The sequence below is a fragment of the Schistocerca piceifrons genome, chromosome 2 (genome assembly GCF_021461385.2).
Source record: "Schistocerca piceifrons isolate TAMUIC-IGC-003096 chromosome 2, iqSchPice1.1, whole genome shotgun sequence".
NCBI classification, from domain to species: domain Eukaryota; kingdom Metazoa; phylum Arthropoda; class Insecta; order Orthoptera; family Acrididae; genus Schistocerca; species Schistocerca piceifrons.
This window is the reverse complement of record NC_060139.1, coordinates 847,153,176-847,176,483: the sequence shown is the minus strand read 5'-3', so window position 1 is coordinate 847,176,483 and position 23,308 is coordinate 847,153,176. Positions and strand designations below refer to the sequence as shown.

Here is a 23,308-nt window from a genome sequence, read left to right as displayed (position 1 = left end):
CACGGATGTTAAGTGCTGTCGGGCTTGGCTAGCACTTGGACAGGAAACCATCAGGGTTTGCCGAGCGCTGCTGACAGGTGGGGTGTACTTAGCCCTCGTCAGGCCAATTGAGGAGCTACTTGATTGAGAAGTAGCAACTCTGGCCACGAAAACAGACAACGGCCGGGAGAGCGGTGTGCTGACCACACACCCCTCCATACCCACATACATTGATACCCACCGGCTGAGAATGACACGGCGACCGCTCGGTACCGTTGGGCCTTCCGAGGTCTATTAGGACGGAGAGTTTTGTTTATTTTACGCTTCACGAAAATTCTATGGAGCATGCAACTTTATTCAAAAAGCAGCGGAGAAACCCAGCATTGCCTAGATATTTATTTATAGCTGTGTGTCCTTGCCTGTACGACGCAGTGACTGGCCTTGTGCTTAATGTTCGTGACGTCATATCTCCAGAACTATGAGACGTTCAATGATACAATGTTGTAGGTACGTCTGGCAGCATATGTTGATACTCTCTACAAACTTTATTGCGAACGCATGTAGTAGCAAATAGGTAATAAATTTGAACGTCATGCTTCGTGCGGTACGTTTACTGCATGGTCAGCGGAAAAGTACTAGGCGATAAACATTTTTCCTTTCATCATATTGTAGCGGCTGTCAGAAAGAATAAAATCATAAAGATTTAAAATTGTGAGTAAATTTTGATGCAAATCGCTAAGTGCTCTTACTGTCAAATACTGGATGAATAAAATCTGGAAATTCACGCGTCGTAGGGTACGCACCTTTTACTCCCCCACCCTCACGTCCTTGATAGGTAGGTGGTTCTACATCTCCATCATACTCCGCAAGCCCCTAAAGGTATGTGGCGGTGATTTTTACTTTCGGTACCACTGTCTGATCCCTCCAATCCTGTTCCACTCGCGAATAGTGTGTGGGAAGAATGATTGTTGGTAACCCACAGTATTGGCTCTAATTTCTCGAATTTTTCCTCGTGGTCAAAACAGGAGAAGTATGTGAGGGTAAGTAACGTCATAGTACTGTCATAGTACTTGCATTGGATACTGATGTAGTTTGGAGTTCCTGTGTGATGGTCTGGATAGGTGTCTGCCTATTACACATTATGACCCTCTTCATTTGTCGGCGGTCACTGACAGTCCACAGACGAGGTCGGCCTGTATACTTTTGTGCTGTACTTGTCCCTTCACGTTTCCACTTAACTATAACATCGATAACAGTGGACCTAGAGATGTTTAGGAGTATGGAAATCTCGCTTACAGACGTACGACACAAGTGACACCCAATAACCTGACCACGATCGAAATCCGTGAGTTCCGCGGAGCGCCCCATTCTGTTCTCTCACGATGTGTAGGTTACTGATATGGAGTACCTGGCAGTAGGTGGCGGCACAATGCACCTAATATGAAAAACATACGTTTTGGGAGGTATCCGGATACTTTTGACCACATAGTGTATTTGAATTCCGAACGTCATGTACCATAAATATAAGAAATTATAAAAATCTGATTCACGCGTGGTCTCCTTGTAAGCGCACTTACCTTCCCAGATTTGCAGATGGTACAAAACTTTTTCGAGCAGTTTAAGTCATTAGTTTCTACAGGAAAAGCTGACTTACCTCAACCACACCCGTCTTCATTTCGTAGCCCATCAGGTCGTTCCGTCTGCTCCTGACGCTCTCTGTTGTGCAAGCGAGGCCTGTACTGTGGTCCCACGTGCAGAACTTCTTAGTCGCCAGCGGAAAACCATTCGCCACTCTGTATGCCTCCAGGATGTCGACAGTGGCATTTGTCGAAGGGAAAATGATGAAAAATTGGGAGTCGAACTCAATGTGGACATCGGAGAGCGCGGCGTTTATGTTGCCATCGTCCAGTAACAATAGCCACGTGAATTCCGACTGCCGCTTCTCCAACAATTCCTGTCCGAACATAATCAAAACGTCGACACAGTGATCTAACAAATATTCAAGGTTTTCGTAATTCTCATTGTATGGTATACAGTGAAATTTCTTATCCATACTAATCCGCATCCACACCATCTATACTTCCGTATACATATCCATACTATTATTACAAATGCGAAATTAACTCTGTTGCGCTATCACATCAAAACCTCTAAACCAATTGTGATAAAATTTGGTATGGACATTGATTGAGCGGCGAGGAAGTACATTGACTACTTTAGGAAGAATGTACTACAAGATATTTATTGATTTGAAGAATATAACGCGATATATGGAACAACATTTACTCTTTGGAAAAGCTATTTACTTTTTTACTTTTGAACTTTACCATATTTGTAAAATGATTTTAAAATGATTTTATTGTTTGATATTTCCCACATAACGCCATTGAAAATAATGATTGCAGTGTTTATGTTAGAGTCATCAACATGGTTAATCCAGATTTTCACGCTAATCTAAGTCACGAGCTTTCGCATTTTAGCCGCTGAGAATCACGTGTCTTCTGTAGCTTCTGAGACGCTACAACACTCACAACGGCGGCGCCATTTAAGTGGTGTATGACAGAGAGAGAGAGACGCCGTGCCTTTAGACACAGAAAATGGGAGGTTTTCAGTGAGGATACATTTGATTACGATATGCGTGGGCAGCCGTGGATAACAGGCAGACATGTCAGGGCATATGACATTATTGCGCATACAAATATTATTGCACGAAAATACGAATTATTTATTTTGTTTCTTCGTCACTATAGCTCTTTTTGATAATTTTAAAAAGTTGACATTACATTTCAGTACCGTCATCAGCACTCATCATAACAGAACTACTGCTACGGGCCCAACAGCTCGTGGTCTCTCGGTTAGCATGGCTGTCCCTCAATTATGGGGTTCAGGGCTCGATCCCTAGTGCGGGTCTCTACTTGAATGTTGTGTGTGTGTGTGTGTGTGTTTGTGTGGACTGTCGTCACCATTTTATCATCATCGATGCACAACTCACCGAAGTGGCGATAAATAAAAAGACTTCCATCAACCAGCCAAACATCCCAAAAGCAGTATCCCGGCCAATAAAGCCATACACACATTTCATGCCATTTTAGTGATATGAGAGTGCAGCTGCGTGTAACAGTTAGATTACAATGCTTTTAGAACCATCAACACATTTAATCCATACTTCTATACTAATATTATTAAACGAGGAGGTAATTCAGTCGGTTACATTCTCATGGGTGAAAATATTTCCATTTAATTTGGTATGAACTCTGAGGAAGAATTACTTTAGGACAAAAAGGTACATTAAAAAATGAACCCCTAAACAGCTGATGTAAGAAATGGAACTTCTTTTTACATCAGTGAATATACACTATGTTAGCAAATTATTAAATTTGTTGCATAACGTACACGTTGTATAGACACCCAGGTCCTTCACATCCACTGCTCAGTAGCAATGCTGTGCATGCTACATTGTCATGAATTGGTGCAGTCGGGGGAGGGCGCACATCACAAGCTATGCTGACCTAAATAGGCAGACACTTGAGTGTACCTCATGTAATAGCATTTACAATAGCTTAATCAGTCACCACCACTCATCATAACAAAACCACCGATATGCGCGTACAGCCATGGGTAACAGCTAGTTTCTTAATAAGTGTCACTTTTCAACTGAATTCCACCTCTATGATCTGGGCCCACTGCTGAATTTCACTTCATAAGCACACCGCTAGCGTGAAGGAACACTGTTTAAATGTATTTTTCTCTACATTTACCCCTTTTTAAATTAATATAACAGGCATTTGACCAGCAGAATGGCATGAGTCATTTCCATTGCGCTCAAATGCTGTTGTATAAGATAGAGATCCATACCTTTGTCGGGATGTGTCGGAAGGGAAAAGCAAGACATATGTACAAGTCACAGACTTACACAAAATTTTAGTTTCAGAAAAATTTAGTTTCAGAATGATGGACACTCAGCTACAGAGTCAAGGTATACCCCAATTTGTGACGAGGCAATTCTCCATATCAGTCTTTCTCTCAGGAATACTAGTCCAGCTGCGTAGAAAGGAAATCTTCTGTAGAGTTCGTAAAATAGAAGACAACTGATGGCAGAACTGAAGGTGTACAGGTAGATTATGAGTTTTGCATGAGTAGCACAGCCCATATTACAACTGTTCATGAAAGGCAGATGACACACATTTACAATCTCTAAGACAGTTTTACAACAGCAAAATACCTCTACATATTGAAGAATGCGTTCTGGATACTATTACTGTTTACAGTGCGTTTTTGGGAGTCTCGTGAACGATTTTTTCTTGATCATGCAAGACTGTGAGGCTACTGCATGAACAGAGACACTTTATCTTACTCAGCCAGAGATTGCCGCTTTGATTATTTAATCAAAAAAAGTTTTGCATCACCTCGGTTCAGAGAGTTCCAAAACCTGTACAGAAAATTGGAACAAAGGTCAACATAAACATCATTTCCGCCCTTTTTATTCATCATGAAAACCACACAATGCATGTTGTGCCACCATACAGCGAGACCTTCAGAGGCGGTAGTCCAGATTGCTGTAAAGACCAGTTTCTCTAATACCCAGTAACGCGCCCTCTTGCATTGATGCATACTTGTACTCGTCGTGGCATACTATCCACAAGTTCATCAAGGCACTGTTGGTCCAGATTGTCCCACTCCTCAACGGCGATTTGGTGTAGATCCCTCAGAGTGGTTGGTAGATCACGTCGTCCATAAACCGCCCTTTTCAATGTCTCCCAGGCATGTTCGATGGGCTTCGTGTCTGGAGAACATGCTGACCACTATAGTCGAGCGATGTCGTAATCCTGAAGGAAGTAATTCCCAAGATGTGCACAATAGGACTGCGAATTGTCGTCCATATGCTGCCGATATGGTTGCACTGTCGGTCGGAGGATGGCATTCACGTATCGTACAACCGTTACGGCGCCGTCCATGATCACCAGCGGCGTACGTCGGCCCCACGTAATACCGCCTCAAAACATCACAGAACCGCCACCTTGCTGCACTCAAACGGTTCAAATGGCTCTGAGCACTATGGGACTCAACTTCTGATGTCATTAGTCCCCTAGAACTTAGAACTAGTTAAACCTAACTAACCTAAGGACATCAAACACATCCATGCCCGAGGCAGGATTCGAAACTGAGACCCTAGCGGTCTCGCGGTTCCAGGCTGCAGCGCTAGAACCGCACGGCCACGTCGGCCGGCTTGCTGCACTCACTGGACAGTGTGTCTAAGGCGTTCAGCTGATCGGATTGCCTCCAAACACGTCTCCGACGATTGTCTGGTTGAAGGCATATGCGACACTCATCGTTGAAGAGAACTTGATGCCAATCCTGAGCGGTCCATTCAGCAAGTTGTTTAGCCCATCTGTACCGTGCTGCATGGTGTCATTGTTGCAAAGATGGACCTCGGCATGGACGTCGGGAGTGAAGTTGCGCATCATGCAGCCTATTGCGCACAGTTTGTGTCTTAGCACAACGTCCTGTGTCTGCACAAAAAGCATTATTCAACACGGTAGCATTGCTGGAACGGTTCCTCCGATCCATAATCCGTAGGTAGTGGTCATCCACTGCAGTAGTAGCCCTTGGACGGCCTGAGAGAGGCATGTCATCGACAATTCCTGTCTCTCTGTTTCTCCTCCTGTCTGAACAACATCGCTTTGGTTCACTCCGAGACGCCCGGACACTTCCCTTGTTGAGAACCCTTCCTGGCACAAAGTAACGATGCGGACGCGATATTGACCAAGTAGGTGTGGTTGAACGACAGATAAGACGAGCCGTGTACCACCTTCCTGGCGGAATGACTGGAAGTGATCGGCTGTCGGACCCCCTCCGTCTAATAGGCGCTACAAATGCATGGTTGTTTAATCTTTGGGTGGGTTTAGTGACATCTCTGAACAGTCAAACGGACTGTGTCTGTGATACAATAACCACAGTCAACGTCTATTTCCAGGAGTTCTGGGAACCGGGGTGATGCAACACTTTTTTTGATGTGTGTATTTCGAAAGAGTGACACGTGAGTTACCTTCACAAATAGCCCTTATTCAGCAGGAGATTACGAGAAGACTTTAGCTAAATGTTTATACGTCAGACTGTGTGAGCAAAGAACAGAAAAAGTAACAAACAATGAACGATACACGCTCCTAAAGTATTATGAAATCATCAGTAGTGGAGTATCAGGAGGACTGCAGTAAAGGTAGTGATTTCGACAGGATATGCTGGATACTGTAGCATCTAATCACTGAAATAATATTTGGAGATCATAAATGTCTAGGTAAGCATTAGTTTTTCAAGTTAATTACTACTGCTTGTTGTGGTCTTCAGTCCGAAATCTAGTTCGATATAGTTCTCAGTGCTAGTCTGTTCTGTACAACTTCTGCAACCAACATCCATTTAAATATGCTTGCTGTATTCGTACCTTGGTGACCGTCTAAACTCCCCTCCCCCCTCTCCCCCCCTCCCCCCTGCCCCCCTCCCCCCCTCACACACACACACACACACACACACACACACACACACACACACACACCCACACACACACACACACACACACACACACACACACTCACACACACACACCACACGCACACATACACACAAGCACACGCACACATACTTCTCTCCCTTATTAAACTGACAACCCCTTCGTGCCTAAGGATTTGAATTATAAATCGATGTCTTTATTTTAGTAAGTTGTGTCATAAACTTTTTTCCCCCAATTTTGTATCTCTTCATTAGTTAGTCGACTTACCTATCTAATATTCAACATTCTTCCACAGGACCACATTTTAGAATCCTCTATTGCCTTCTTCTCTGGTTTTTCGTCCAGCTTTACTTTCCTACAAGGCTACACTTCAGAAAAATACTTTCAGAACCCACTTCCTGAAATTTAAAATTATATTGAGTGTTAACAAATTCCTCTTCTTCAGAAATGCTTTTCTTGTCATTGCCAGTCTGAATTTTATGTCCACTCTACGTCGGTCATCAAAAGCTATTTTGCTGCCTAAATAGCGAAACCTAATTCTCACGGCATCGCCTTATTTAAGTCGACTACGTTCTTATACCCTTGTTGGTGTTCGTCTTGTAGCCTTGTCTGAGGAAACTCTCCGTTCCGTTCACCTGCTCTTCCTAGTCCTTTGTTCCTCTGCCAGAATCGCAATGTTATTAACAAACCTCAAAGTCTTTATTTCGTCTCCCTGATCTCAAATTCCGTTTCCAAATTTCTGCTATGTTTTCTTTTACTGGCTGCTAAATGTACATGTTGCATCAAATCGGAGACAGGCTACCGCCCCGTCTCATTCCGTTCGTAATTATATCTTGTCCTTCATTTCCTTTGATTCTTATAAAAGCAGTCTTTTTTCTCTACATGTTGTACATAACCATTTGCTCTCTTTGTCTTATCTTTTTGACTTAGCAATACATTCAGAGTATATTACAGTCAACGTTATCAAATCTTTTCTATTAATCTACAGTTGCTATGAATGTAGATTTGCCTTTCTTCAACCTAACTTCTGCGAAAGGTCTCAAAGTCAGTAGTGCCTTGAATGGCCCTACATTTCTCCGGAACCTAAATTGATTTTGCTCAGGAAACAGAAATACTCCGATTAACGAAAGAGCGATACCATTGCTATCTACCTCCTGTTAAATGACTGAATGGTTTCACCAAGTAAAGTGTGATTCTGGATGAATTGTGGGGATATTGAGGAACTAATTTTTGTGCGGAACTGGTTTCTTTGACATTATTCTTTTGTATTTTCTCTCGTCTAACTAGAGTAGCAGAGGCTCCATAAAGTTCCAGCTATGTTGTTGTGCACTATGACTTTACACGGAGTGCAAGTCAGTTAACAAATCATTACCAGCGACGACAGTGTAAACGACTGTAGTGATATATGGAGGAGGAGTGAGGACATCCCATGCCAATAAAGTCAGCATAGGCCTACATTTGGCACACCAGAATTACTGTTTACTGTATCACTAGTATAAACAGCACGGTTTTAGAGTTTTTGAACAGTTCATTTAGGAACGTTGTTAATTTGTGGTACATCGACAGCAGTTGGTCTGCCTTAAATCGATAGTAGTGAATCACCAGACATACGATGTGTACTCTGATTTTTGTGTCATTCTCAACAAAGTTTAGGACAAAATGTATCTACAGCCCCTCCCCCCCCCCCCCCCCAATTCACTGTTTGGGGCATTTATAAGTCAATAATTACCACCAGTCTCATTGTTGAGCGGTGAAAGCTTATCGCATAAATTACAACAAACAGGTCCACTTAGTTCCCTCGCAGTAGGGTTTGCTCGAGGTATATCTTATCTAGTAAATATTGTACGCCCGTGGAAAAATACCGATGATTCCACTGTGTTGCAGAACCAATGTGAGACTAGCGCACGACAATCCAGTTTATTTATTTACTTAATGTGATTTCTTTTGATCTCAGTAACAAGTAGTTGGTAGTGTACAGAACGAGTCAGTATTATCATAATTTTTACAATACAGTGGAGCACAACATGGTTGATTCATGACAAAAATCATACCAACTAATATTACCTCATAATACATGAAAAGAAATAACAATATTTATACTTACATTATGAATCATTCATAGTAAGAATGGTTTAATTAATGCTTGCATTAAATGTCTATGCAATAAAATGTTACACAAATATTTGCTCATTTACACTATAAAATTACTAATTGAATAGAATGAATTTTCTATAAGGTACTCCTTCAGTTCACTTGCGAATTTTGATGTTTCAAGACAAACAATTTTGATGTTTCTAGGTAGAGCATTGTAAACGCTGATGCCAGAATAGTTTACTTCTTTCTGTACAAGGGTAAAGTCCTCTTTTGACATTGCACTGTAGCTATGATAGTCGCTATTGATTTTGAAGAGAGCGTGATTTTTATAATGAAAAATGCAAAAGAGAAGATATACTGAGATGTCATTCTAAGAACCTGGGATTTCTGGAACAGATTTCTTAACGAGTGTTTTGGATGCACAGCACTTATGAAGCATATAGCTCTCTTCTGATCGATGAATTTTTTTTTTTGAAAGGAACTTGTTGTGCCATAGGATAACACTGCATGAAAGTATCCAAAGTTAAAGGCTCCAACGGCATCCTTGTGTGTAGGTCATACAATCGTACGTAAATCAAAAGCTGCAGAATGAAGTCTTTCTTTTTCCAGATCTATGATGTGATTGGACCAGTTTAATTAGCTGTCGACGTACATACCCAAGAACTTTGTAAAGTTCACTTGTTCTATATGTTAAGCCACTAGACCAGGGGTTCCCAACAAAATTTTCTCGAGGACCACCTTATCGAGTTTTGTTAGCACATCTGAACATATAAACAAATACGTAATCAGTGCCGTTTGTTGCATTGTAAAATGTTAACTACATCCGGAGATATTGTAACCTAAAGTTGACGCTTGAGTACCACTCCTCCGCTGTTCGATCGTGTGTATTGGAGAGCACCGAATTACGTAGGGATCCAAATGGAACGGTCATGGACCTTAGGTACAGAAGAGACTGGAACAGCACTTTACGTCCACATGCTAACACCTTTTTATTGGTCTTTTTAACTGACGCACGTGTACATTACCATGAGGGGTGAGGTGCACGTACACACGTGGTTTCCGTTTTCAATTACGGAGTGGAATAGAGTGTGTCCCGACATGTCAGGACAATAGATGTTCAACGTGGTGGCCATCATTTGCTGCACACAATTGCAATCTCTGGCGTAATGAACGTCGTAAACGCCGCAGTACATCTGGTTTAATGTCGCCGCAGGCTGCCACAATTCGTTGTTTCATATCCTCTGGGGTTTTAGGCACATCACGGTACACATTCTCCTTTAACGTAACCCACAGAAAGAAGTCCAGAGGTGTAAGATCAGGAGAACGGGCTGGCCAATTTATGCGTCCTCCACGTCCTAAGAAACGCCCGTCGAACTTCCTGTCAAGGGTCAGCCTAGTGTTAATTGCGTAATGTGCAGGTGCACCATCATGTTGATACCACATACGTCGATGCGTTTTCAGTGGGACATTTTCGAGCAACGTTGGCAGATCATTCTGAAGAAACGCGATGTATGTTGCAGCTGTTTGGGCCCCTGCAATGAAGTGAGGACCAATGAGGTGGTCGCCAATGATTCCGCACCATACATTTACAGTCCAGGGTCGCTGTCGCTCTACCTGTCTGAGCCAGCGAGGATTGTCCACGGACCAGTTCGAATGGTTCAAATGGCTCTGTGCACTGTAGGACTTAACTTCTGAGGTCATCAGTCCCCCAGAACTTAGAACTACTAAAACCTAACTAACCTAAGGACATCACATACATCCATGCCCGAGGCAGGATTCGAACCTGCGACCGAAGCGGTCGCGCGGTTCCAAACTGTAGCGCCTAGAACCGCTCGGCCACCCCGGCCGGCCACGGACCAGTAATGCATGTTCCGTAGATTCACTGCTCCGTGGTTTGTGAAACCCGCTTCATCGGTAAACAGGTAGAACTGCAAAGCATTCTCTGGTAATGCCCATTGACATAATTGCACTCGATGATTAAAGTCATCACCATGTAATTGCTGATGTAGTGACACATGAAACGGGTGAAAGCGGTGACGATGCAGTACGCGCATGACACTACTTTGATTCAGTCCACCGGCTCTCGCAACGTCCCGTGTACTCATGTGTGGGTTCATTGCAACAGCAGCTAACACACCAACTGCACCCGCTTCTCCTGTGACGGGCCTGTTACGGACCCGTTTGCGTGCTACGACCATACCTGTTGCATACAGTTGGCGGTAGATGTTTTGCAATGTGCGGCACATTGGATGCTCTCTGTCCGGGTACCGTTCTGCATACACCCTGCAGGCTTCAGCTGCATTTCGTCAACACTCGCCATAAATATCATCTCCGGCTTTTCAGAGTTCGAATACACCATGGTCACAGTTCCCACAACACTACACTATCACAGACGTCTGGTAACACGGCGTACTACAGTTGGTCTGCGTGCGGAGACGAATACAGAATAACAATAGCAGTAAGCGCTACATGCGGACACTGCGACAGCTAGACCAAACCACAACAGTGCACTGCAGCCACACTCGTAAACACGGTCGTCATCGTAAACATGTCCCTGCAGATGCTGCTCGTCGACCGTGGCCCGTGTTTGTTACAACACGCAACTGAACGTCGGAGGTTTCAAGCGTCAACGTAAGGTTACAATATCTCCGGATGTAATTAACATTTTACAATGCAAAAAACGGCACTGATTACGTATTCGTTTATATGTTCAGATGTGCTAACAAAACTAACGTGGTTCCATTTAAAAAAAACGTAGGTTTGTGTTAAAAAGCATACTTTCGTGCATTTTTGTATGGTTTGTATTAAACAATTACACTAGCCCCTCTCCTCACGTTCGGTCTGTGGAATCGGATCGTCAGTATTTGATGTGGTTTACGAAATATATCCAGCGGTAACGTCAGGTGACTCACCCTGTATATTCCACCTTTTCCCCATTCTCCATTTTTATAGCCTGGCAAATGCTTTTGCTCTGCTTTGTTTTTGCTTTGTTGTCAATTCCGGATGTGATGTACATAGTTTTGGATTTTTTGTAATTCTTTTAAAAATATTACAGTACAATCTTTAGTTCCCCTTTGTAAATGGATCGTCATAAAATCTCAGGGATTCAAATAAATTTCTTTTTGTTCTACAGGAAATTCTGATGCCTTTAGTAATCCAGGGTTTCCTTTTAGCAACCTGCGGATTCGTTGTTAAAAATTTTTTAATACTGCTTCAAACAGTGATACAAATTCGTTAAATAACAGGTTAAACTTCTCGTTAATATTTCTTTTCATACAATATAGGGCCCAAATCGATCTGCTTCAAGGAAAGTGTGAAGATTTGTAGCCTACCACTATTGATTGGCCTGTAAGATTAAAGGATTGATTAGTTTTACGACACAGGTTAAATTCATTTACTACAAGTAGTTGACCTCAAGATCTGACAGTTCATTGATCATTTGCATTGCAGTGGTCCAGTTGCTCCTGCCTCTGTCCAGAAGAATATTGTGAATTAAGTTCTTACTGGTACATGTTATGCTTGTGGGAAAGTTAACTGCCATCAGGTTAAATGATTCCATAAAGTGCGCTAGTTCTCTCTATCGTGTTTTTTTTTTTTTTTTTTTTTTTTTTTTTTTTTTTTTTTTTTGCTAAGAAGTTGATATTAAAATTCCCCAAGAAAATTAAATCGTTGTTTTTTGAATATATACCGTTCAAAAGCTGTTCCATACAGTTTAGAAAAATACACATTTGTTCTGCAGGAGCCCTGTACACTGCCAATACTGTAACTGACATATCATTAGAAGTAATTTCCGTTTTACAGTCTTCAAAGTATAAATCTATGCAGTAAGTAATTACGTCTAGTAGTTTAAATTTTACATCAGCCTTAACGTAAATTATAGTTCTCCCTTTCTCCTTAATAGATCTACAACGACTCAATGCCAGTGTGTACCCACACAGTTTGAGGCATTTCAGTACCACTGGTAACATGGTGTTCTGTGAAACATAATACATTTTCATGGCTTATAGATTTAGCACCGTTAATGCTAAGATGTTGTAGTCCCAGTTTACTTCTGAGACCTCTGATATTTTGGTGGAACACACACAGTTTATTGTTACTGGCAGTGTTCGTTGTACTTTGATGGTATAGCATCACACAATGGACTTGAAATGTTTTTAACACTAGTAGTAGAAACACTGTTTCTGAAGTTGTTCAACAGACTGTTACTTCTCAGATTGTCTGTAGTCTTACCATTTAGCGTAAAGAAGTCTTGGAAACAGACTGCTGGTGTTTATTTGAGGATAATGATCTTGACTTTAGTTGTTGAGTCTTCTTTTCTATTTCGGTCAGCAGTTCATTTACTATAAGGCGTTTTCCACTATCATTGAGGTGCAGACCATGAGTAGTGTAAAATCTGGGGCCGATGTTGTTTACGTTCACTGCACTAACGTTTCTAAGAAATTTACTAAATGATTGAAATCGCTCGTTAGCTGCACTTACTTCTTGATTCATGCATGATCTTTGTGGTAGGTCATAACGATGCGTTGTATGCGTTAGGTGACTTAAACATTTCTGTAATTCCAAAGGCTTCTAATGTTTCGTTTTTAAAGATATCGTTCGATACTCCAATTAGCACAAGGTAATCATCTGAGGATAACTTACCGACTGCTGTCGAATTTGCGTGTTTCCGAATTTCTGCTAGACATTCGCCTGGTTTGATGAATCCCGTAGCAGCAATCGTTGTAGCCGTTTCATTTGTATGAGAAGCGATTCGACGGCAATGGATGGGTGCTTGCTACAAGAATAGCTTCTTCCTTGATTATTCTTTCTGGGAGCATTTCAAATCGTAGACGACAGTGTTGGTGAGTGACAGCGTGTTGACCCCACTTATCTTCAGAGCTATAAATCATCTCAGCACTGCTTGTTCTAGTGTCTGTCGTGTGTCGTTCTTACGTGCTCTCGATGTTTAGCTCAGAAATCTTACAGAGCTCGAGATTGTCATTTGTATTCACCTGCATACTTCACACTTTTACGTGATTTATATTGTTCTTCACTGAGGAGTCCACTTTTCCACGTCGGTAATGAAATATGTCCTCGTAGCAAGTATGAGTTTTTGTTTTACGTGTGATGTTTCCTGTATTAACACTGAAATAATTTCGGTAGTGGAGTTATTGTCACTTAGATTTAGGCCATATTCTTTGCACTCACAATTCGAACAGAACCTAATTTTCTGTTTTGTACCAACATTTATACAGCTGAGATGATTTATAGTCTTACATTTAAAGCATAATATACCTTTATTTGCTCTTTTTTGCAGTAGCATAGTTTCGAGTTTACATTTACAAGCACTTCGTGAGAGTACTCATATGAGGACGTGTTTGCAGCACATACAGAGTCATTCGCTTTTCTGTCTGCTTCTGAATAGTGCAAATTTCCTTATGAAAATTTCCCCCAGGCTGTCGCAAAGCCACGTCTCCGCAATATCCTTTCTCCCAGAAGTGCTAGTTCTGCAAGGTTCGCAAGAGAGCTTCTGTAAGTGTGGAAGGTAGGAGACGAGGTACTTGCGGAAGTGAAGCTGTGACGACGTGTTATGAGTTGTAGTTGGGTAGCTCAGATGGTAGAGCACTTGTATGTGAAAGGCAAAGATCCCGAGTTCGAATCTCGGTCCGGCACACAGTTTTAATTTTCCTGGAAGTTTCATATCAGCGCACACTCCACTCCAGAGTGAAAATTTCATTGTGAAGCCTCAGGTTGTTAAAACTTTCTTTTTTTTCTTTTTTTGACGCATTTCAGAGTGTACGATATATTTTAACGATGGGCCATGCCCGAAACTCACCAGTCAAAAGGTTTTAATAACAAAAAGAGTCATGTTGCTGGCAACCTACAGCAGTGATAACGGTGTGACCAGTGCAGGTACGGAATGAATAATGAAAGCACGTGCCAATAAACAAGGAAGAGTACTGTGCTTCAAATGCAACAGTTTCATCTGAAGTGTTGATGCCTTTTCATAACAAAACTATGGGTTTTATTTGGGAGGGGCTACAGTGCTATCGACGACGTGATTTATTTACTGTATACAGATTTTAATCTTCGTAACAAATCATTAAGAGATGGTTCAGGAACATAATTTGTGCTGAACTTCAATAATTCCGGAGCTAAAATAAGCGTTTAAGAGCTGTTACGTGACCTGCATAGGACTGATGCTTTGTTTACCAATGTACCAACAGTGCACAGGCAGCTCCATCACAAACTGTATAGTTAATGTTTAAAACTCCCGTAAAGAGTCTGTTACGTTTTCATATCGTACAGATCGCAGTGGTGGAACCAGCTGCAAGTCAGAGCGCGAAATGACAAGTAGAACAGAGAGTATGCTACGAGTCCTTGCCATAGACCACCTGCACCTTCAACGTGGAACTATCGTCTCACGACTACATCGTGAAGAAGTGATGAGTTGCACACTGTAGTCGATACAATTAGGCTTCAGCGACTCGGAGGGGAATTGAGGGTGAAAGCTGGACGCAAATATTCTTGCGGTACTTCTCAGAGAGACATAGGTGAAGAGGTCACCACGAGAAAACATGAATCACCATTATCGTGTGATCAGATGAGTGAAATTAATCAATTTTACACATGTAGAGTGAGATTATAGCGTGTAGACAGTTTAGTGTTGCGTTTATATCCGCTTGTTTCTTAGCACTATGAGCCTGATATTTTATGAAAGTAGTCAATCATGTTTGCGAAGCACTTAAAACCAGTTTCCAGTCTCGTATTAATATTAGAGAACTGGTCCATATCGTATTCAAAATTAATAATAAAACGAAAGATCACGCTGTACAACATGTTAACAATAAGACTGACTGAATTATAATATTATAAGCCAGACAGAAGACAAAACGCCATAGCCTTAATTGACGCCATGGAAAAAGGGAAATTTTCTTACGTACACATCCGTAGCAGTCCTTGAATATACAAAGTGATTCGGCTGCTCATACCAATCGCTTTTATGCAACCCGCAACGCCTTCAAATAACACATACACAATATTTTCGTATTCTATCGTTTGCCATGCACAAATTATTGGACCTACAGAAAAAATGAACAATACCTTTTGGTAGGAAATTTAAAGTCGTGGAATTTTGTACTAGGATACGTTTTCACTAGAGCCCATAGCATTCTAGTTATTCAAGAAAAACGTGCAAAAGTGACCTTAAATGCTTTTTTCTTGAATATCAGGGAAGTGTTCCCTAGCGAAATTGTATCCCAGTACAAAATACAGCTAGGTTAACTTTCCTCCAAGAAAGTCTTTTTCATTTTTTCTGTAGTACTAATAGTTTGTACATAAAAAGCTAGAGAATATGAAAACCTTGTGCGTGGTTTTTGACGGCATTGCAGGTTGCATAAAACCTATTAGTAGGGGCAACTGAATCACCCTGTATTTAAATCCCCACAACGTAATACTGCAGCACAACGCAAAAAGAGCCAAAAAAGTGGTGTAGCCCAACGATAACATGGACCATCGTGCGGAAATTCATTTTCTGCGTCTGAATGAGAATGATTATGTTACAATCCATAGTGAATTAATGGAAATACGCGGCAACAATGTTAGAAGTTCAGCGTATCACCGTCATGGGTCATCTTTCGTCACGTAGCACACCTTTTCGAACAAGAGGAAGGTCGCCACCTGTGGCTACTCACACGTATTCCAGCAGCTGGCCAAACTGACATTCAGTGGATATGTTGCTGTGTCAAACCAATGCAGAATGCAGATGACTTCTTTAGCTGCGAGTGCTAAGTGTATCACAATGACGCCGAAATAAAGGAGCCAAGAAAGCAGTGGAAACATATAGATAACCGCCGACATAAAGAAAATGAAGATTCATTCCTCACCAGCAAGATGATGCCGGCTGTTTTTTGGGACTGCCAAGGTTTGGTCATAACATGATTCTCGTTAATGATGCGAACAGATGAGGCTTGTAAGGGGAACATCTTACCCACTGACTTCTACCCCCTTCTTGAGATCAAAAAACCAATGGCTAGCAGGTATTTCCAAATGTCGAGGAGAGTTTCGAGGTGGAGCTTGTGGGATCTTGCTTACTCGTCGCTTATAGGGTGCCTAAGAATGCTACGGCCTCGAAATGCTATACAACAATCTAAACGAATAACATTAGTAGTTTTATTTCTATAAAACAGATTTGACAATACTTTGGAGATACATCAGTTTCACAGAGAACATAAAGACAGTAATAGTCATCTCTATAGACAAAGTTCCTGGAAGTTGACACACGTCACTGATAACTACCGTCCGCGACACGGTGCCGATCTGAGCGGCAGAGGCTGGCAGGAGTAGCGTTTTTATTCACTCCTTGTAGGGGGCGCTCCTGGCTCGGCGTGGTGCAATTCCGTGCACCATTGGCCGACGTTTCCTCACTGCCTTTTCTGGTGTTGTGTCCCGCATCTTCGTTTCGGCGCTTGTGGTTACACCAGAACAGGGCTTTCCTGGACAGTCCAAAAGCATTGTTCCACAACCAAGGACTCTGTCACTTCATTGAAAGTAAATGTTTAGGGAATGACTAAAACCATAGGGAAGGCGCTGTTGATATTTTCAGTGTCATAATTACAGCTTAATTACTAGTCTTCTTTTTTGTCAACTGTCTTTTGACTGATCTCATGTGACCCACCACGAATTCGTCTCGTGTGCCAGACTTTTCATCTCAGAGTAGCACTTGCAACCTACGTCCTCAACTATTTGGTGGATACATTCCAAACTCTGTCTTCCTCTAGAGTTTAACACGCTACAGCTCCCTCTAGCCCACGGAAGTTATTCCCCGATGTCTTAACAGATGTCCAGCTATGCATTCTCTTCATCTTGTCAGTGTTTGCCATGTACTTCTTTCCTCACCGATTCTGCGGCGAACCTTATCAGCCCACCTAACTTTCAACATTCTTTTGTAGCACCACTTGTTAAATTCTTCGATTTTCTTCTGTTCCGGTTTCTTCACCATGTTTCACTACCAAAGTATATTTTTCGAAATTTCTTCCTCAGATTCAGGCATATGTTCGACATCAGTAGATTTCTCTTCACCAGGAATGCTCTCTTTACCAGTGCTGGTTTGTTTTTTCTGTCCTCCTTGCTCCATCCATGATGGGTTAATTTTGGAGCCTACCTACTTCTTGAGCCCCAAGTCCGAAATTAAGTTCCTTGCTGGTGTTATTTCTCCCGTATTTCATTACTTTCGTCTTCCTTCCATTTATTGTAAATCCATGTTCTGTACTCATCAGACAGTTCATTCGATTCAACACACCCTTCGATTGTTCTTCACTTTCGCTGAGCATAGGAATGTCATCAGCGAATATTATCATTCATAGCTTTCAGCTTCCAATTTTTATCCTACTCCTGAACATTCCTTTCATTTCCGTTTTTTGGTTCTTCGATGTACAGACTGAACATGAGCGATGAAACACTACATCCCATTCTTACACCATTTTGAATCAGAGCACCTCCTTTTTGGTCTTCCATTTTTACTGTTCCCTCTTCCTTCTTGTACAGATTTTCTATCACCCATCTTTACTCATAGCTGCCGGCCTCTGTGGCCGAGCGGTTCTAGGCGGTTCAGTCTTGAACCGCGCGACTGCTATGGTCGCAGGTTCGAATCCTGCCTCGGGCATGGATGTGTGTGATGTGCTTAGGTTAGTTAGATTTAAGTAGTTCTAAGTTCTACGGGACTGATGACCTCAGATGTTAAGTCCCATAGTGCTCAGAGCCATTTAAACCATTTTTTACCCATAGCTTACCCCTATTTTTCCAGAATTTCGAATATCTTGCTCCATTTTACATTGTCGAACGCTTTCTCAGGTCAACAAATTCTGTAAATGTGTCTTGATTACTCTTCAGTCTTGCTTCCGTTATCAACCGCAATGTCAGAACTGGCTCTCTGGTGCCTTTATCTTATCTAACGCCAAACTGATAGTGATCCTACAGATTCTCAATTTTCTTTTCCATTTTTCTGTATGTAATTCTTGTCAGCAACATGGGTGTATGAGCTGTTAAGCTGATTGTGCGATAATTTGCGCACTTGTGGGGTCTTGGAGTTTCCTGAATTGTGTGGATGATGTTTTTTCCGAAAGTCTGATGTTACGTCTCCAGTCTCACAGAATCTCGTTCCTATACTGGATTCCCTATCTTTTCCTTATCGACTAGTGCTTCTTCTTCTATCACGCCATTAAACAAGACTTCACCCTAATGGAGGTCTTCTTGTACTCTTCCCACCTATCCGCTCTCTCCTTTGCATTTAACAGAGGAATTCCCATTGCATTCTTAATGTTACCGCCCTTGTATTTAACTTCACCGGAAGTTGTTTGGACTTTTCTATGTGATGAGTCAGTCCTTCCTACAGTCATTACTTTTTCGCTTTGTTCACATTTCTCATGGAGCCACTTCGACTTAGCTTCACTGTTTCCTATTTATTTCATTCCTAAGTGACTTGTATTTCTGTATTCTTAATTTCCCTGAATATTTTTGTACTTCCTTCTCTCATCGAACAATTGAAGCATTTCTCTGTTAACCATGGTTTCTTCGCAGTTACCTTCCTTGTACCTATGTTTTTCTTCCCAACGTCTGTGATTGCCCTTTGTAGAGCTGTCCGTTCTTCTTCAACTGTACTGGTTAGGGAGCTATTCATTGTAATAATATCTAAAGCCTCAAAGAACTTCAAGCGTATCTTTCCATCACTTAGTATTTGCGTATACCACTTCTTTGCCACTGATTCTTCCCTACTAGTCTATTAAACTTCAGTCTCGTCTTCATCACTACTAAATTGAGATTTGAGTTTATATCTGCTCCTAGGTACAACTTATAATCCAGTATCTAATTTCTAAATCTCTGCTTGAGTATATTGTAATCTAGCTGAAATTTTCTCGTATCTTCAACTATACGTCCTCCTGTTGTGACTGTTGAACATAGTAGAGCCTCTTCGCTATTACGAACTGTAGTTTATTGCAGAACTTAATTAGTCTTTCTCCTCTCTTATTCCTACTACCTCTCTTATTCTACAATAATCCTCTCTTCCGTTCCTTCCCATACAACCGCATACGAATCCGCCATGACTAGTAGGTTTTTGTGTCGATTTGGGTTCAATATACTCAGATACTTTGTCTATCTCTTCGTCTACTTACGACGTCCTAAAGTATACTTGAGCTATTGTTGTCGGTTTGCTGTCGATTGTGGTGAGAACAATTTTACTACTGAACTGTTCACAGTCAGTCACTCCCTGCCCTACCTTCCTATTCATAACGAATCCTACTCCCAGTATACCATTCTCTGCTGCTGTTTTTATTACCCTACACCCACATGACCATAAAACCATGTTTGCATTTCACTTCCCTGACCTCCACTACACATAAATTGAGACCTATATTCTAATACGTTCAACCTCCTGACATTCCACGCCCCGACGCTTGGAGGGTTGTCTTTTCGTTGGTTATTCAATCTTTTTCTCATCGTCATCCGAATGGGGAACAAGTGCGGAATCTTTTGCCAAAGGAGAGATCATCATGACACTTTTCAGTTACAGGCCACATGACCTGTGGACGCACGTCTTGTGTATTTAATGCAGTGGTTTCCTTCCTTCTGCATCCTCATACAGTTGATCATTGTCGATTCTTCCGCCTTTTAAGGGCAGTCTCCCACCCCAAGGACAAGAGAGTGTCCTGAACCTCTGTCTGCACCTCCGCGATTTTTATTAAAAATTTAAGTAGTGGTGGTGTAAGACCCCGGGACCGAGGACGTTTTGATTATTAGTCAAAGACGATTCCTTTTTCTTATCGTTCCATTTTGTTTGGTATTGTTCTCGACATTTGGTATGGGTTGGGTTGTTTGGGGGAAGAGACCAAATAGCGAGGTCATCGGTCTCATCGGATTAGGGAAGAACAGGGAAGGTAGTCGGCCGTGCCCTTTCAAAGGAACCATCCCAGCATTTGCCTGAAGAGATTTAGGGAAAGCACGGAAAACCTACACCAGAATGGCCGGACGTGGGATTGAACCTTCGTCCTCCCGAATGCGAATCCAGTGTGCCAACCACTGCACCACCTCCCTCGGTTGATATTTGGTATGGGTGGAGGTCACAGGACAACACTTCAACCACTTCAAGTTCTTCGCTGAATATTACATTCGTTTTGTTCTTTTCTTCTTTTTTTTTTAAGTACAAAGGACAGCCAGCCCTCTGACCGAACGTGCTGAGTTACCTTGCCGGCATTAATAGATCACTAGCCTACACATGATACATCTGTGAATTGGACAAAGTAGCGGCACGCTTCCTGCCATTATACTCTACAATGGGCAACGTTGTAGAGGAGGTTGTCGTTGTGGACACACCCTGTCACTGCTGAACAGATGAAAACCGTACGGCTATTCTGAGCTTTCATGGCTGGTTGTGTTAATTTTCACGTAGGAAGTAATCTGTCCAACTAGTTTACATTTTGGAAAAAAATTGGTCACATTGCATGTGGTTGAGCAGAATACGGCGGCTTACCTTGAGATGGGACTCCTGGAGCAGCAGCTCAGCGTCTGGCACGACCAGCAGCGGTGAACTCGGACACTTGTGTAGGAATTCTGTTTGGTGGGTGTCAGGCAGAAATCCCAACTGGAGATTACTTCGTAGTCCTTTACGGAATTCCACAAGGAATCTTGATTTTGGTAGCCATTCTGAATTTAAAAAACCGCAGATAATTATGTCTGTATTCAAACAGAGAAGTGTCAAGCTAAATTGGTAAAGCTAATACGTGAAATTCTTTTGAACTTAATCTCAAAAGTAAAAACTCATGAGTGGAGTTTCCACGCACTTTAATATAGTTACAGGTGTATGGCAAGGTGATAACGTATCTCCAGCACCTTTCCACTGTAGACTAGAAAAGAACAGTAAGAATTTCGAATGAAAAATCTAAAAAATATGAAGTATTATCATTAAAACTAGAAAGATGGAAAGTGTGTATTGAAGTAAATTGCCTGGCATTTACAGTGGATATTTCTATATTATTTGAAAATCTAGCAGATACAGAAATATATGTCAATGTCTTCAAACAGATAGCCAGTAGTTCATGATTAATAAAATTTGCAGAGAAAAATTAATAGCCTGTAGCGCATGGAAGCCGGTAGCGCATGATTAAGAATATCTACAGGGAAAAATAACTTTATCACTAACGTCATATATGCAGTTTTTTGCAGACAGCTACTGGTTAAACAGGAAAGCCCAGAAGATTCAAGTATCTAGAACAAATAATTCAAGAAACAGACGTAAAGTACCTGCCATAAAGGAAAATTCTCAACAAATGGAAAGAGCATATAGAAAAACAAAAAATACTTGCCATATAAAGTGCATATCAAGAAACGCAGAAACAGTGCGGTCGTAAGACTAGAAAACCTCTACGCAAGAAAATGCGTAACACCGAATTACAAATTAGACAAACTAGAAATACTAGAGAGGAGAATCATAAGGAAAAATTTTGGTGCAATAAGAAGAGCAGAAACTTGGAAATCAAGAAACAATGATGAAATATATCAACACATAGAAACAGTTGCAGAAACTATAAGGAATAGAAGGCAGCAATTTTTCGAACACTTATACGGGGTGAATGACAATACATTGATGAAACGTATCTCCAAGAATTCGTGTCTCTTGCAACTGAAATTCGAAACAAACTGGATCCGAGAATTTAAAAGAGATTTAGAAATACACAATGAAGAGTAGTTTTAGTACCACGGAAAGATGTATTTTCAGAAGGAAGTTATTAAATTTAGAGGTGTTCTATGGCAATTGCAGTATGAGGACAGGTGTCAAATGATCTGAAGAAAGTAATTACTGTAGAGACATGGTGATAAAAAATTAGGAGAGATAAAGAGCAAATGGAAAGGAACTGATGTTGTCCCTTGTTCTCTCGTTGACCAAAATGGAAGGGAAAACGGAGAGATATTAACGCCTCTTACAACAAACAGAAGTCTGAGCCGTCCAAAGAAAAAATTGCATGACAGTAATGTCTCTGCATACACCATTCTGCAAATACGATAAGTATTTTTAGCCACTAACACGCGTAGAAGGTGTTCTGAATCTTTAGCGCACCAGTGGTGAGAATCGAATATTTCAGTTAGTACGAAGTCTTGAATAATTAATTCGTGGTAGTTACGTATGTAAACAACCTAAGGTTCATAATAAACTGCCTGCTGCATTAATGTTTGGTTCACGACACTAGTAAATAGTAATCATCCATATGACATTCATAATAAACTCTCTGCCACGTTGATGTTTGAGGCACGACGTTAATAAACACTACGCAGTCGTGTGACGTGCCCACGATGGAAGATACGGTTAACGACGGAACTAGCAGAAACACATGTAATGAATCTTGCAGTAGAATGAAATGCTCAGGAAGCCAACGAATACACGGAGAACGTATTTCCAAAGAGTCTTTACCTTAACGGGAAGCAATTATTCGTAGCGGATAGAAAGTTAGAGACCGTTCAAGCTACATGGCTGATCAGGTTCTCGGCGAAAAAACATTCGCACAGTAAAACTTGAGGAGATGTTGTTGTAACGTATGCGAGAAGATTCATCGATAGACAGCCAATAACTAGTGTCTGAAATGCTAAGTTCTAAATATACAGTACGGAAGCTATGAGTTCAGTTCAGTAATCGTGACGTGCCTGTGTCGAAGCATTGAGAATGGTAGACGTCAGTTTGAATAGTTCCTATCAGCTTAAGTT

General features: G+C 41.5%; 1 protein-coding gene across 1 annotated transcript in view; it reads right to left on the bottom strand.

The window, feature by feature from the left end:
* LOC124775924 (glutamate receptor ionotropic, kainate glr-3-like) overlaps window positions 1-23,308 on the bottom strand; it is a 117,845-nt gene that overhangs the window by 78,493 nt on the left and 16,044 nt on the right. The window contains exons 2-3 of the mRNA XM_047250769.1: window positions 21,084-21,256; window positions 1,634-1,933 (exon numbers count right to left, since the gene is read on the bottom strand). Coding sequence (XP_047106725.1) covers window positions 1,634-1,933; window positions 21,084-21,256 — 473 coding nt within the window. The remainder of the gene's footprint in view (window positions 1-1,633; window positions 1,934-21,083; window positions 21,257-23,308) is intronic.